Raw genomic sequence first — 16,645 nt, forward strand, 5'->3', positions numbered from 1 at the left:
CCCTTCCGGCCAGTGCAGCGGCGGCGCCGGTTGCCTCGCCGCCGACCCGCGCACACGTGCCACGGCGCCTGACGCGCTGCCCCGCCCGCGGGCCCCGCAGCCCGGCCCGGCTCTCCCCGCGTGGCCCACCAGCCCTCCCGGGCGGCTAGACCCCGGCAGCTCCAGCCCCGTCCCGCTTCCCCCACCCCTGCCGCTCCCTTCCCCATCCCAGCTCCGGGAACGATGTGTCCTGCCTGTCGCTGCCTTACGGCGTCTTTCCCTCGAGCCCCTTTCTGGTTTCTAAAAGGAACTGCACAAGCCGGTCCCTTCAAGATCGTGTGAAGTTGCCTTTGAGGGATTCCTGCTGACCACCTCGCTCTGCTTCTTCTTCCTTCAAATTTTGTTTGATCTCTAGAGATTTGGGTTTATAAATGGGATATACTGGGGACTGTGACTGTCTAACTGGGCCAGTGCCATCTCTCTTTTTCCATATAACCCAGATCGTTCTCAATCTGTCTTAGTTCAAGAGTCCCATTTCAGATGCAGTAGTTGTAAGCCCGTATGCAATCGAGTAATAATGCTATTAGCCCACTGGAAGACGGATGATACATTCTTAGTGTTGAGGCTCTGATTTTTGTGAGGTAATTTCTAGGAAAGTTGATACATGAAGCTCCTTGCGACACGAGTGTATGAAGTTTCTTAGACTCTAAAGATGTGCCGATGCCTTTACTTTGCCAGAGAAAAGATGCATTTTACATATAGCTAGTGAAGTTGACATGTCTTGTGCTTATCCACCTAAAGTTGAGAGCTGTCTTTTAAAACAGTTGCTAATTTCGCTTTGAGTAGAAAGGATATTCTGGCCACACTTAGTTTAAGTAAGTAAGTTGGAAACTTCACTTCTGTGTGAAACGGTGCTTTAAACTATCTCTTTTTTAATGGTACTTTTAAAACTTATTTTGTGGGGAGGGGAGCTAACAAGGCCTAGTTCTAGTTTACACAAGCCCTCAAACCTGTGGCAGTCCCCCAGCTTCCTGAGTGCTGGGATTGTGGGGACAGGGTCCCTGCCTTATTCAAATAATATACAATGTATAAGGTGAAATTCAAATGGTACAATTCTTAACGTCTTCTCCACGTCTGAGTATTTCATAAGTCTTCCTTGAAAAAGTATCTTTAGCCAGGCGGTGGTGGTACACGCCTTTAATCCCAGCACTTGGGAGGCAGAGGCAGGCGGATTTCTGAGTTCAAGGCCAGCCTGGTCTACAGAGTAAGTTCCAGGACAGCCAGGGCTACATAGAGAAACCCTGTCTCGAAAAACAAAAAAACAAACCAAAAAAAAATGTATCTTTAAAATATTCAGGTATATACCATGTTACCCAAGTGGATTTATAGTATACATAATTCTGCAAATTGAGTTTCCCCTCGGTTCATATCCCATTGTCACCTAGAAGACCATTCATTATATAGATAAGGTCTATTCTTCATACCAGCATCTCCCTGTGAATGAGTCATTGATGCTTCTAGTGTGTTGCAGGAGTACTGCACATAGACATCTGTGTACACTTGTCTGGGCAGACTGTGCAGGGTTTGTTTTAAAGGTAGTGTGTGTATTTAGAAGTAGTAAGCATGAATTACTTGCAACAGTTTCCGCTTGGGATATGATGATGCCTAACATTTTGATACTTTCTGCAAACTCGAGGTAATTTTTTTTAAACCAAAGCAAGTCCTTAATCCCACCCTATAACAGAAGTTTCCGTGTGTTGCAGAGCAGCACTGCTTTGTAATTAGTAAGCTGGTTTAATTCCCCCTTCCCTCCAGTTGCTTACGTCTATTGTCAAGCCTGGTGGGGAAGCTCTCTCCTATTGAATCAAATACCAGTGTCTGGTTCAGCCTGAATTCCAATTTGGTGCCTGTTGTAGATCTTTTATCTCTTACATCACTTTAGGGATAGTTAGTAGCATTCAGCACATTTTCTCATAAAGAACAATCAGAAATAAGTACTGTTAGTACTCTTTGTCTCTTCCTAGTAAAAATGTTTAGATACTACATTTTTTCCTTAATATATATATCCTGACAACATACTTATATAGAAAGTAAGTACTGTGACACAGAATTTTTTTTTTCTTTTTCTTTTGGTTTTTCGAGACAGGGTTTCTCTGTGTAGCCCGGGCTGTCCTGGAACTCACTCTGTAGACCAGGCTGGCCTTGAACTCAGAAATCCGCCTGCCTCTGCCTCCCAAGTGCTGGGATTAAAGGTGCGTGCCACCACTGCCCGGCGACACAGAATTTTCTTAGCTTGGCAAAAGAGTAAATTCAGGGTGGGTATGGTCCTTGATACCATATGGTATAATAAGTTGAAAATAAAACTTCCTTGAAAAGCACCAAAAAAAATTATACAAAAGTTCTTAATGCCCCACTTTAGCCTGGGGAAATTTATAAGTAACCTAAACAAAATGAAATACTTTGAAGATGCTTGCAGTCAGAGCCTGCAAGACTTTTTTTTTTTTTAATTTTATGAATGAGTACACAGTTGCTGTGATCAGACATACCAGAAGAGGGCATCAGATCTCATTACAGATGGTTGTGAGCCACCATGTGGTTGCTGGGAATTGAACTCAGGACTTTTGGAAAAGCAATCAGTGCTCTTAACCACTGAGCCATCTCTCCAGCCCAACAAAATGAAATTCTAAGTCTGGTGAAACAGATATGAAAATGCTGGAGCTAAAAAAATTTGCATGGGCTTCAAGAATGTATTTGTAATTTACTCAGCCAAAATAAAAATACTCAGTTGACACACCAATACCAGACTCTTGACTAAGGTTACTTACTTTTACTCATACAAGGCGTCAAACAGTGAAAATCACACTGTTATATTTGTTGAAGTGGTTGAAAGACTTTAAATTTTCTAAAATGTTTCTCCATTTGTTTAGGCCTTTTAATGCTTTTTTTTCAAATCTACAAAGACTTTCTAACTTTATAAAATGTTTCTCATATTTAAAGAAATGATTTTGAGATGGGCTTAGTAGCACATGTCTTTAATTCCACCACTGGGGAAGCCAAGTCAGAAGGATCTCTTGAGCCCAAGGCCAGCCTGGTCTAGTAAGTGCGAGTCCTTGCCTACCAGCCAGGACTGAGTAAAGAGACCCTACTTTCAAACAGGAAGGGATGGAGGGAAGGAAAGAAAATGACTTTGAATGTTCTTGTGTCTTGGTATACAATAATTAACACAAATAAGGAGCTAAATAAATAATTGACAAGCATTTCAAAGGCATTCATAGTATCCATAACTGGGCATTTTTATCTGATATATCTATTATATGTGAATTCTAATTCTTTTTTATTTTTTTATTTTCTGTATATGAGTAGTTGTCTTCATACACACCAGAAGAGGGCATAATGTCCCATTAAAAGATGGTGGTGAGCCACAATGTGGTTGCTGGGAATTGAACTCAGGACCTCTAGAAGAGCAATTAGTGCTCTTAACCACTGAGCCATCTCTCCAGCCCTTTGAATTTTAATTCTTTTTTTGTTTGGTTTGTTTTTGAGTCAGGGTTTCTCTGTGTAGCTCTGGCTGTCCTGGAATTTAACTCTATAGACCAGGCTGGCCTCGAACTCAGAAATCCTCCTGCCTCTGCCTCCCAAGTGCTGGGATTAAAGGTGTGCGCCACCACCGCCCGGCTTGTTTTTGTTTTTCGAGACAGGGTTTCTCTGTGTAGCTCTGGCTGTCCTGGAACTCACTCAATAGACCATGCTGGCCTCGAACTCAGAAATCCACCTGCCTCTGCCTCCCACGTACTGGGATTAAAGACATGCACCACCACCACCCGGCAATATTTCTCACCAATAATAATTGTATTGAAGAAGGGTACCATTGGAAAATATACTTGATTAGGGAACCAAGATATTTATAAAGTAGAAGTTCCTTGCTCCCTTTTTGGCATTTTCTTACACAAGGTACTGTCATGAAACTGAGTGAATGAGAAGAGAAAATTTCTCCTTTGTGTTGAGGGAGAGGGAGGCAAAGTTTGGCAGGTTTTGATTGTGTGTAGTGGAATCACATAGGGTTGGAATTTTAATTGCTCCAAGCTGGTAATGGACAGTGGACATTTGGTGTACAAAACTGAAAAATGCAATCTCTACATTTGTAGAACTTAGTCTACCTAGGCCAAGAAAGAGATAGACAGGACGTAAAGCTGTGTTCCTGTGCACCATTAATTATCCTTGCCTATTCTGAAGTGAATATAGTACAGTGTTTCCCACCACTGGATATACAAATGACAGACCCCCTTTTAAGAGTTCCATGTCATTCATACTGAATTTTCCCATTCATCCTGGAACCTTGGTGAATATTTGGTGTACTTTATTCTCACTTTGGAAGAAGTGGCATGGTGACACCAACGGCCTCACCTGGACAAGAGATTGTTGGGTGTTTCAAGAATGATCGCCACAGGGAGATTATTCTGGATAACAAGTTAAAGGTTTACAGCAACCCTGTGGGTGCAGGGAATAAAGAGATTGATTACACTGTTACAGCTCTGTAACAGGGATTTTCTTTCTTTGTGTGAGCCTCACTTTTGCTTTGGCCTTCCTTCCAAGTGCTGTGATTTCAGCCAGCTTCTATACGACTGTCTTTCGTGACAGCTTTGCTGGGTTCTTTAGTTGCTTTGGTAAAAAATTAAGTGAAAATTTCAAGATACCTGTCCATTTTGTAATCAGCCTATCTTTTATGTAAATTATGTCATCTTTTAAAAATAAATTTAGCACAGTATTTCAGCTGTGTACACCATTGGGCACAGCTTTCAGCACTGTTAGATCATGTGTTCTATATTACAGTGGGACTATGGGCCTTAGGTTCACTTTCCCTCAGGAAAAAAAAAATCTGATTTTCCTCTAAGATAATTGAGGGGCTAGAGAGATGGCTCAGCGTTTAAGAGCACTGACTGCTCTACTAGAGGTCCTAAGTTCAATTCCCATCAACCACATAGTAGCTCACAACCATCTGTAACCGGATCTGATGCCCTCTCCTGGTGTGTCTGAAGACAGCAACAGTTTACTCATATACATAAGATAAGTAATTATTTTTTAAAAAAGAGATGTTTAAGGAGTTTAAACCTTGAGTGACCTTATATAAATAGAACTCTTGAGTATGCTAGCCCCAAGAATGAGACCCAGAGCTGTGGGTACCAGAGACGTTTGAAGAATGGTTGCCTTAAAAACCCAGGTTGTCATTGTTGTCTTTCATTTTAAGTGATTTAAGGGATAAAACTTGCTCACCTTCTCTGCTCAGAGATGCTATGATGCTCATAAAAGGAGACACCGGGGGACAGGTTCTTTTTGTTTTGTTTTGTTTTGTTTTCCCGAGACAAGGTTTCTCTGGCTGTCCTGGAACTCACTCTAGACCAGGCTGGCTTCAAACTCAGAAATCCACCTGCCTCTGCCTCCCAAGTGCTGGGATTAAAAGCATGTGTCACGGGGCTGGTGAGATGGCTCAGTGGTTAAGAGCACTGACTGCTCCTCCAGAGGTCCTGAGTTCAAATCCCAGCAACCACATGGTGGCTCACAACCATCTGTAATGAGGTCTGATGCCCTCTTGTGGGTGTCTGAAGACAGCTACAGAATACTTACATATAATAAATAAATAAAAATTAAAAAAAAAAAAAAAGCATGTGTCACCACTGCCAGGCTACCAGGACAGGTTCTAAGTAGCCTTTATTTTTTCCAGCTTCAGTTTTGAAAATCCAGTGACAGCAAGTAAGGTCTTCAAACTTAGATAGCTAAGAAACTAATATCATCTACTTTAGACAGGTGGAAAGAGATCATTTATTAAGAGCTTTTCCAGGTAAAAATATTGCGTTTAACTTGATCCCAATGTTCAAGTGAAAGATGCCTGTTGTTAGTCTTTTTGCACATGCTTTTTTTTTTTTTTTTTTGCTTTTTTGAGACAGGGTTTTTCTGTGTAGCCCTGGCTGTCCTGGAACTCACTCTGTAGACCAGGCTGTCCTTGAACTCAGAAATCCGCCTGCCTCTGCCTCCCAAGTGCTGGGATTAAAGGCACACACCACCACATGAGTCAACTAATTCTTTCTTCCTTAAAGTTACTTTCTTTGGCATTTATCAACAATAACTCAAAAGCCCCGCTACTCAATTCACTACAATAGAAGTTAACCTCTAACTCTTGAACTCAGAAATCCACCTGCCTCTGCCTCCCAAGTGCTGGGATTAAAGGCATTGCACATGCATTCTTCACAACATAGGTTGATACTTGTTTGGTATCTGTTCTCACAATTTGCTTTGTGGTTGTTGTTGTTTGAGATTTTAATATAATTACATTTCTCTCTTCTCTTTCCTCCCTCTAAACTTCCCATGTTCCTCTCCCCACTTCCCATGTTCCTCTCCCCACTCTCCTTCAGTTTGAGGCTTTAAAAAAGCTGTTAATGCATGCATGTATGTATGTGCATATATGTTGCTAAATAGAGCCTGCTCATCCTGTATGTTACTTATGTGATTTTAGGGCTGAACAACCAGTTAGTGTGCTCTTCCACATTTGTTCTGATACTATCTTAGGAGAGAAGAGAGCATTCTGACCCTCAAAACCTTTTTTTAATAGATGCAGATTCAACATTGGCGTTTGTTTTTGTTTGTTTGATTAATTGTTTTTAGCCAAATTTCTCTGGACTACAGTCATTTGAGAGGTAGGATATCTTCCTTGAAAATGAAGCATAAAGAATTTGGATACTTTCTCTATTGCTTTATCTAAGGCATATATGTAATTTTTTAAGTAATTGAGATTTGAAAATGTTGACAAGATAATATATATTTGATATCAGGAGATATCAAAGTGAGCATTTGTTTGCAGTGTTACATTATGCTCACAGTATATTTGAATTTGACATGGAGACTAGAAGAGTCACGCACGCAGCTCCTGGAACTGGATTCATCTGTTGTGAGCCACAGTGTCCATGGTAGTAACCAAACCCAGGTCCTCTGCAAGAACAGTAATGCTCTTAAATACTGAATCATCTTTCCAGCCCCACATTTGAGATTACTTATTTATTGTTAACCAGAGCACATAAGTTTTGAAAGTATGCAAACCTCAAGAGGTAAGAAGAGAACTCTTTCCTTACTTGTCTGGAGTAGAGCACTTGGAGTAGACATTCCAAGAGAAACTGCTAACATCAGCATTGACTGACTGCATCCTGGTCCTAATGTCAGTACCACTTTGCTCATAGGATTTTCTAACATTTGATCTGAACTTTTCATTGTCTCTCATGCAGGAAACCTATGAGAATATCCCAGGCCGGTCCAAGATTACATTCCTCTTACAAGCCATCAGAAACACAACAGCTGCTGAGGAGGTGATTCTTTAACACTTGACACTAACTAACTCTCATGGAGTAAGCTACAGTGTTGGGTGATGCTCAATGCTAATAAGAATTTTAATGATTCATTACTAAATCAGAATTTTTACAACATTCTTAAGGTAGTGATTAGTACCTTTATATATAATTATATTATGTATAATATTATATATATATATATGTATATATATATATATATTTACCTTTTTAAAAAGATCTTAGTTAGTTTTGAGATGGAGGTTGGTGTACCCCAGGCTGACATGGAAATTCACAATTTTCCTGCCTCTGTTTCAAAGTGTTTGGCATTACACACATAACAAATAAATTTCCAACTATAAATATTGGGTTCTTTCATTGAACTGTTCTATTTGCAAAGTATTTGGGGAGAAACTTAGATTTAATTATTTATGTACATAAATATATATATATGTACCAGATAAGTGCCTATGGATTGTTATAAACCAACATGTGGATCCTAGAAATGAAACCAGGTCTTCCTCCAAAGGCAGGTGCTGAGCCATCTCCAGCCCCTCAACAGCATTTTAGTGTTAACCAAATATTTGAAAATAATTTTATAAAACATATGGTCATTTCTACATGAAGTGTGTGTGCTGGAGAGAAGTTCAGAACACTTTCTAGGATTTCTCTGTGTGGCCCTACCTGTCCTGGAACTCTGTAGACCAGGCTAGCCTAATATTCACAGAGATCCACCTGCCTCTGCCTCTAGAATGCCAGGATTAAAGGTGTGTGCTGCCACACCAGCTGTTTTTATATAATTTTAGAAGGACTTTTATAATAGTATTAAGCACAAAAGGAATGGTGCTTCAAAAGAAAGCCACACCCAAGATTCTTGGTTTTTAACTATGTACATATTCCTATGTGTGTGTGCACGTGTATTTGGAGGCCAGGGGATGACTCAATAGTCAAACGGGACTACAATCTTAGGATAGGATCTCTCACTCAACCTGGAACTCAGTGATTTGGCCAGACTGCCTGGCCCAGACGTTCTGCTGGTTCTGATTCCCAGCCCGGGATTATAGACACATGTTACTATACCTAGCTTTGTACAAACACTTTGCTAGCTGAGCCATTCCCTCCCCCTCCCTCCCGCAAGTCCACCTTCCATTTAAAAAAAAAATGAAAGAAAGAAAGAATGGTCTGACATTGTAGCCCAGGCCACCTGTAATGTGAGTCTCCTATATCTGCCTAGCCAGGGAGTTAGGATTTTTCAGTGAATTATCTATTGTACAAGATTCAGATTTACTGGAATTTTACTGTATTTTCTCTGTGGTAAAAATGGCTTTTATAGTTTTTCTTGTGTGTTTAGTACCTAATTTTATTGTTTTCTACCATAGAGCAGTATCCTTCCAGTACTGAATACCTCTTACAAGTTTACAAGGAAGCTACCCAATACAGTGAAGCCAGGCACAGGGTGAAGCCATGTCAAATTGTTTGTAAATCTTGATTTGGCTCAGGGATTTGCTGTGAAGGAACCTCTACATTCTGACTGCGGCTCTCCCTTCAGCTTTGTGTGATTAACTCAAGAAGTACATAGAAGTCACCATAAATATATTACACAGGGAATTACAAGGAGGAATACATAGAAGTATTATAAATATATCATACAGGAGTTTGTTGGTTTTGTTTTACTTTTTTGCTTTTGAGACAGGGTTTTTCTGTGTAGCCCTCACTGTCCTGGAACTCACTTTGTAGACCAGGCTGGCCTGGAACTCATCAGCCTATCTCTGCCTCCTGGCTGCTGGGATTAGAGGTGTGTACCACCACCACCTAGCACCCCACACACAGATTTTAATATGTGGATCTAAGAATGTACACATTGAGATAGATCAATACTTCATAGCTACTGGGAACCTGTGGGTTTGCTCACACTAGAGAATCAATCATAAATGGATTTCATAGCATTTTACCAAAGATCCTAATGAGGAAGGGCAGTCAATGACAAGAATAGTCCAAACTGAGCAGAAGGTGAGTTTGGGAAGGCAAAGCTAGGCAGGCAAGTGATTCACAGTTCCCCCAGAAGTATCAGCTTGAATTCCCAAGTGTTTGGAGTTTTTCTCCTGTGCTTTCTAGATAGATTATTGTGGCCAGAAAGAGTTAATTATTTTTAAAAACTAAAAGGTGCTTTGAAATGAGTTACAAAAATAGGACAGTAAAGTCCGTCAATGGCACAGGGTTGGAAGTCTTTTCTCTAGTAGACATGAGGTTAATAACAATGTTATCTATTTATAGGCTAGACAAATGGCCGCTGTCCTCCTAAGACGTCTTTTGTCCTCTGCATTTGATGAAGTCTACCCAGCTCTTCCGTCAGACGTCCAGACTGCCATCAAGAGTGAATTGCTAATGATCATTCAGATGGAAACACAATCCAGCATGAGGAAAAAAATCTGTGACATTGCTGCAGAATTGGCCAGGAATTTAATAGGTGTGTGCACAGTAGGACTCATTCACTTCTGTTTGTCAGTTTGGGCATTTTTGAGACATAGTCCTAATACGTCCTCCTGTGTGCTGTGGTTATAAGGGTGTACTAATGTTCCTGGCCGTTCTCTCTCCTTTTACATTATGTGGCTGGCTCTTGTGTAGGCCAGGCTGGTCTCTAACTCAGGTCAGTCTTGCCCCAGCTTGTGTGCTGGACAGAGGTGAGAATCAACATCCCCAGCTTTCAGGTTCCTTTTTAGTTTTAAACTAGAATATTTTAGAATATTCATAGATATTCATATTCTATCAAAATGAATGTAATTATAGATTCTACATTTAGAGCCAAAAATCATAAGTATTTATGAAATCTAATTCTAATATTTTAACAATTGCTATTCAGAATGCCCTTGTAGACATTTTTGTATTTGATTCAGGGTCTCCTATAGCACAGGCTTGCTTTGAACTTGCTGACTACCTCTACATTCCCGGTGCTGGGATTACAAGCACGCGTTACTTACTACATGAATACTTTTAGAATCTTCCCTTTTCTCTTTGGAACACAACCTTGTACACAAGCCAGACAGTTCTACCATTGAGCTATAATCTAAAGCCCCCAGGAAAACTTGTAAATGGTGTGTCAAAGGGTGTGTTGGTTTGGCTAGTGGGTCGTTGTGTTGTTTTGTTTGTTGTTGTTTTGGGCCCTTAATCCCCTTGTAATTATCCTTAAGTTTGAACAACATAAGGGCCTGTTGTTGGTAGGAGTGCAGCTCGGCAGAGGAGTACTTGACTATTATGCCTAGGACTTTAATGCCTGAACCACAAATAAAGTCAGAAACAGAAATTTGGTTTTCTCTATTTTTTTTAGTGTTCAGCTTTTTAAAAAGAAAGATAATGGTAGAAGACAAACAGGGTTCTCTGGTGCCTGGGCTGCCTCAGACTCTTAGTTACTTGTGGCAGTGTGAGCAGGGAGTCTCCTAAGGACCACAGCACCTTGTATGTTTATGCCTAGTCCAAACTAGCCTTAAGCTTAGGGCAGGCCCTCTTCAGCCTCCTAAGTGCTGGGACTGTACATAGGCTTCTTTGCTGATTTTTTTTTTTTTTTCAGTACTGAAGGTCATACATGCTAGGCAAAAAATACTTTACTACTATCCCTAAGACGGTCCTGAAGTTGGGACTTTAGAAATGCATGGCCAGCTCTGGCTTAAATTTCGTATTTTTCAGTCTTGTTAAATAAACACTGATGGCACCCTTTCACACTTATCTAACACTCTAGATACACTGCACAGTGTATGCTGACCACATGACTGCTCTAACAGAGGGCAGGGCCAGGGTGGGACTGTGTCGAGGGGCCTGCCTCTATAACAATAATGTAATGTGAGGCCCTGCCTCAACAGTGCGGGGGTGAAGTTGTAGGGTGTGAGTGAGTGTCTGTGTGACCAAATACTTACACAAATGGAAGTACACCGTTCTCTACAGTCTGAGGGTGAGCGGTGCTATTGTCTGCTGACATAAACCTTTAATGCACAGTTGTCCGCTTACAGTGCTGTTGTTAGATTAACCAATGCTTAGATTGGTTTAATGAGACATAGCGTGGGTGTGTCTGCACTGGTGTGCATTGTGAGTCACATAAACTTATGAAGTTTGAGCTGCACACTTCATGTCTGGATTTTATATTTGTAGATGAGGACGGCAACAACCAGTGGCCTGAAGGTTTGAAGTTCCTCTTTGATTCAGTCAGCTCACAAAACATGGGACTCCGAGAAGCTGCCCTTCACATATTTTGGTATATAATCTGTTTTAATAGTTTGAAAACTTTAATGTCACTAACATCTAAAACATTTTAGCTGATTGTTTAATAGCCTTGCAGCTCTGAGAGTTATAATATTTTTTTTATATTTTATTTTATGTATTCACCATTGCTCTCTTCAGACACACCAGAAGAGGGCATCAGATCCCATTGCAGATGGTTGTGAGCCACCATGTGGTTGCTGAGAATTGAACTCAGGACCTCTGGAAGAGCAGTCAGTGCTCATAACTACTGAGCCATCTCTCCAGCCCTATAATAATTTTTTAAGTTTTGTCTTTGTGTTGGAAACAAGTCTGAAAAAAGAAACAGCTGCTCTTTCACACTTGGCAATTTCCTTATGTGTCTCTTACAGTTTTGAAGTGTTTTCACACAGGACCAAGTGTAACTTTAGAAAACCCACTTTAGTAATATTTTGAAAAAGAGAACCCTATGAAAGATGTTTCTGGATCTTCTGTGGTTGTTTGATCATATTCTAACAAACTCGTTTGTATTTAGGAGCAGTGACTGAAGCTTAGCTTCGGACACTGCCACATGGCTGTCTGCTAGTGCCGCCGAACTAGGTTTATAATTTTGCCAATTGTAAGCAGTATGTAATGGCCTTTAGACACATCGCTGCTGTAGTTCAGTGTTTCATTTAATTGTTTTCCAAATGCACAGTAGAACAACTTGAATGTCCTGGGTCACCAGGACTAGATGCAAGTGGTCAGAATGTGCGGGCTTCAGGTGTCCCATCTTGCACGTTAGCATAAAGAAAAGCAGGGGCCTGGAGGGCCTGCTGCTCTCGGTGTGCAGGTCAACTGCCTTCTTAATTCACCCTTGAGAACGAACGCATGGTAGGTGCTATGTGTAGACTGAACACTGTTTAATCAGATTTGAGTCCACACGTTGGAAAGTTGGTATAGCTTTTAAAGACCAGTCTTCTGAATCATTTCTTAGGAACTTTCCTGGAATTTTTGGGAACCAACAACAGCACTATTTGGACGTCATCAAACGGATGTTAGTTCAGTGTATGCAAGATCAGGAACATCCTTCGGTAAAACATGTCCCTTCTCCTAGTACCACCAGCCTCGGGTCTAACCTGTGTGTGACCCGAGTTCATGGAGTGTGAAGCACTGCTTTTATTTTGTTTTCGGTTTATTTGTTTCTGTGGGGTGAGTGTTGGCATGTCCACAAGAAGAGGTACCTTTCAGGAGTTGATCCTCTCTTGCCTTTATGTGGTGCTGGGAACCCAGCATATGCTGCAAGCACTGCTAACCTCTTAGCCCCCCTCCCCCCAATTTTTACTTTTATGCCCTAAAATATAAATGCTGGATTCACTGAGTCTGCCAAAACCTCACGTGTGACCTTCCTGCCTCCCGTGCAGATCAGGACACTGTCTGCCAGAGCTACAGCTGCCTTCATACTTGCCAATGAGCATAATGCTGCTCTGTTCAAACACTTCGCAGACTTGCTACCTGGATTCTTACAGGTGAGAACACACTCTGAATAGACAGCAGTCCTTCCTGATGCTGCTTTCTAGGGGGATTGCATTTTCATCAGTTGTAGATTCAGTGTGAGCATGGACATGTGTGTCCATTGAGCCTATATTTACTGTCCTTGAACTGTCCTGGAACTCACTCTTGTAGACCAGGCTAGCCTTGAACTCAGAAATCCACCTACCTCTGCCTCCCCAAGTGCTGGGATTAAAGGCGTGCACCACCACTGCCCAGCTACCTGTAAGATTTCTATATCCTTTTGTAAAAAAAAAAAAAAAACTGAGCAGGAAGAACAAGCTTGCTCAAAAGTGCAGTCCTACAAAGTGGAGGGCTGACAGCAAGTGCAGACAGGACCGCAGAGTGCTGCCCACTCTGCCACAGGCCTTACTGCTGTTCTTCATATTGTTAGTTCCTACGACAAGTTAATACTCCAAGGCTGCCTCCTGCCTTAGTCACAAGTCGAAGATTGGTTTCCGTGCTGGAGTGGTCCAGTCTTGTCCAACACTAAATACCTGGGGTTTTTTTGGACAAATATGTGTTATCCTAAAATGAAATCACACAGGGAACACAACTCAATATTGTGTGTGTGCATATTTTAAATGTCAGTATATATTCCTGTTACAAAGAATGAAGAAGAAATAAAATGTAGTAAACAAAATAGCTTACTTTTCTCTTTTCCACAAGCAAGTGCTTAGGCACAACTACCCTAGAGGACTGCCAGACAGAATGGTCTGTAATCTGTTCACATAGCTAAAACTGGACAGATAGAGATAGCATTGATAAGTTGAACCCCACTTTGTTTTACTGTTGGTAAGATCCGGGGCCTCAGTGGATAGCCATGAGCCCAAGGGCAAGCTTCAGGGTCAATGAGAAATTACCGTGGAGAGTGATAGAAGAAGACACTTGATGGTGCCCTCTGGCCCACACTTGTGTGGGAGAGTGTACAGTACACTGTACATGCCAACATCCTTACAGTAAGATGGGGTTGAATTTGTCTATGACCAGGTATGCTTTGATGTACTTGATTGTGTTGCTTCTAATACCTAATAGGAGACAGATGCTATATAAGTAGTTGTGTTCTTTTGGAAATAGTGATAAAAAGACTGAATTGGGTGTGGTGGCCTACTTCCTTAATCCCAGCACTTGGAGGCAAAAGCAGTTGGATCTCTCAGTTTTGAAGCCAGCCTTGTGTACGTGGTGAGCTTAGGCCAACCAGAATTAGCACAGTGGACTTTGACTCAAAAGAGATTGGATACAGTCACTGTATAAACAGTTTTACTCTCTATTTTTTGTTGTAATTGGTTAAACCTGTGATACACCTAAAGCTAAAAATAAGTGGTTAGATTCTAGGCTCAGATCATGTGATTTCCCATTTTAGAAATACTTGGCATTTGTGATCATGGGAGGTCTATGATGAGAGAATCTTGTGATGCCCTCATAAGCCGGAGCCAGTGTCTCCTGGCCTTGACTTTTCTTTACCTCAGTCGTATAAGCAAGAACTACCTCCTAGAAGAAATTGCATTCTAGGTGTGGGCCATACAGTTTTTCTTTTTTTTTGTTTTGTTGTTGTTGTTTTGTTGTTTGTTTTTCGAGACAGGGTTTCTCTGTAGCCCTGGCTGTCCTGAAACTCACTCTGTAGACCAGGCTGGACTCAGAAATCCTCCTGCCTCTGCCTCCCAAGTGCTGGGATTGAAGGCGTGTACCACCACCGCTCGGCCGCCTACAGTTTTTCATAGTGGCTGTACTAGCATATATTCTGCCTGGCCTGGAGATCAGTCACAATGTGTTTTGTTGTGATTAAGCCATTCTTATAGTTAGGATGCTGTTTCATTGTGGTTTAGGTTTGCCTTTCCCAGGACTCAGGCTTAAGGGTGCGTGCGTGCGTGCCTGCCTGTGTGCGTGCGTGCTCTCTTCTTAAAGGGAAAGGTATTCTTTTAACTCCAGGCAGGCAGCACATTAGCACTTGCCTAACTGCACTGCTCAGGTATTTAGTGCTTCTTAGGATTGAGGCATTCCATTACAGCACAAGGTGAGCACATTTGGTTTCTGTTTCTCATTTGTAGGCTGTCAATGACTCATGCTACCAGAATGACGATTCAGTCCTAAAATCCCTTGTTGAGATTGCGGATACTGTTCCAAAGTATTTGCGCCCTCACTTAGAAGCAACTCTACAGTTAAGTCTAAAGGTAAGTTAACTCTCTCGATCAGTGTTCTGCTTATCCTGTTTTGGTAGTCTGAACTACTGAATGTTTACAAGTTTGTCTTTGCAGTTGTGTGGAGACACTAACCTCAATAATATGCAGCGCCAGCTTGCCCTTGAAGTGATTGTGACGCTGTCAGAGACTGCAGCTGCTATGTTACGAAAGCATACCAATATCATTGCACAGACTAGTAAGTCAAAACTTCACAAAGACTTTTGTGATGGGACAAAATTGTTGAGTAAATTTGCTAGCATTTATGTGATTTCTCAGCTTACTCAGGATCTGAGCATGTGTTGACTTAGGTGGATCTGGGGAACGCCTCTCTCGGTCCGTGTTTGGTGAACTTGATACTGTGGATCGGCTGTTAGGGCTCCTCAGATCTCTGAAACCTAGTATTAGAACTAAAATTGGCATTCTTAGATCCAGGAAACAGTTGATGGAGAGCAAACTAATGAAGAAAGAATAGAGAGATACCTGACCGTGAACAGACAGGAGAGTACATGGCTGCAGCTAGCTCCCCAGTGAAGACAGGACCACAGCAAGCTCCCATCTGCTCACTCCCGCCGGTCGGGCTGTGTGTGCTCAGGAGGCCCGTGTGACTGCTGTGCTGTGTACCAGCCTGTCCCTTTCTTCATGAGCTAATAGATATCTGAGCTAGATTTAGAAAGAGTGCACAGTAGACATTCTGTGGTTTCTACAATGGGAGATGAACTTAAAACACGAACAAGTGAAGGGTCTCCACTGTTAGTATGTCTGTTGCCAGTTTCAAACAAAGCATGCAGTAACATTGAGGATTGGAAGCAAAGAAAACTGCTGACTTGTTACTTGTTCTAAGAGTCTCATAAGGTTACTAACAATAAGAACACTAAATGGTTAGAAATAGCAGGTAAGCAGATGAGACCCATCAGACCCTTCAGAGGCCAACAGAAGTAAACAGCAGTTCTCAACGCAGCCTCAACCCTAGCGCCATGGCAGTCAGACTGCAGGAACTGCCCACATAGAGGAGCGCAATCCTAAGTGGCCAGAGTGGGTTAGTTAGATGAGCATACTGGAGAGCTGGGCCTCCCAGGCAAGGACGCAGGGTGTATGGGTGGAGGTGTGGCCATTGAGGAAGGCAGAGTAAGGAGTGCAAGAGCCGACAGGAGCAGAGCTGACCTGTGAGGTCTCTGGAGGGAGTGAGACAACTGCGTGTTTACTGCAGAAGGAAAACTCCAACCCCAGATATGTTAAAAAAAAATAATTCAGGGTTGATTAAGGATCCGAGTAAATATAGATAGGTTTTATGAGTAGACGTTTAATAGGTGATAAAAACACTGCTACAATTGCAAATAATAAAATAATTTTTTTGATCAACCATCTGCCAAAAGACAAGGTACAAACTAGCAAGATACA

General features: G+C 41.7%; 1 protein-coding gene across 1 annotated transcript in view; it reads left to right on the forward strand.

Moving 5' to 3' along the window:
• The window catches only part of Ipo5 (importin 5), a 38,293-nt gene that overhangs the window by 704 nt on the left and 20,944 nt on the right, over window positions 1-16,645 (forward strand). Inside the window, exons 2-8 of the mRNA XM_028771827.1 lie at window positions 7,251-7,331; window positions 9,585-9,777; window positions 11,451-11,553; window positions 12,514-12,610; window positions 12,941-13,045; window positions 15,116-15,238; window positions 15,323-15,443. Of these exons, the coding sequence (XP_028627660.1) occupies window positions 7,251-7,331; window positions 9,585-9,777; window positions 11,451-11,553; window positions 12,514-12,610; window positions 12,941-13,045; window positions 15,116-15,238; window positions 15,323-15,443 (823 nt within the window). The remainder of the gene's footprint in view (window positions 1-7,250; window positions 7,332-9,584; window positions 9,778-11,450; window positions 11,554-12,513; window positions 12,611-12,940; window positions 13,046-15,115; window positions 15,239-15,322; window positions 15,444-16,645) is intronic.

The sequence above is a fragment of the Grammomys surdaster genome, unplaced genomic scaffold, assembly GCF_004785775.1.
Source record: "Grammomys surdaster isolate TR1022 unplaced genomic scaffold, NIH_TR_1.0 65, whole genome shotgun sequence".
NCBI classification, from domain to species: Eukaryota; Metazoa; Chordata; class Mammalia; order Rodentia; family Muridae; genus Grammomys; species Grammomys surdaster.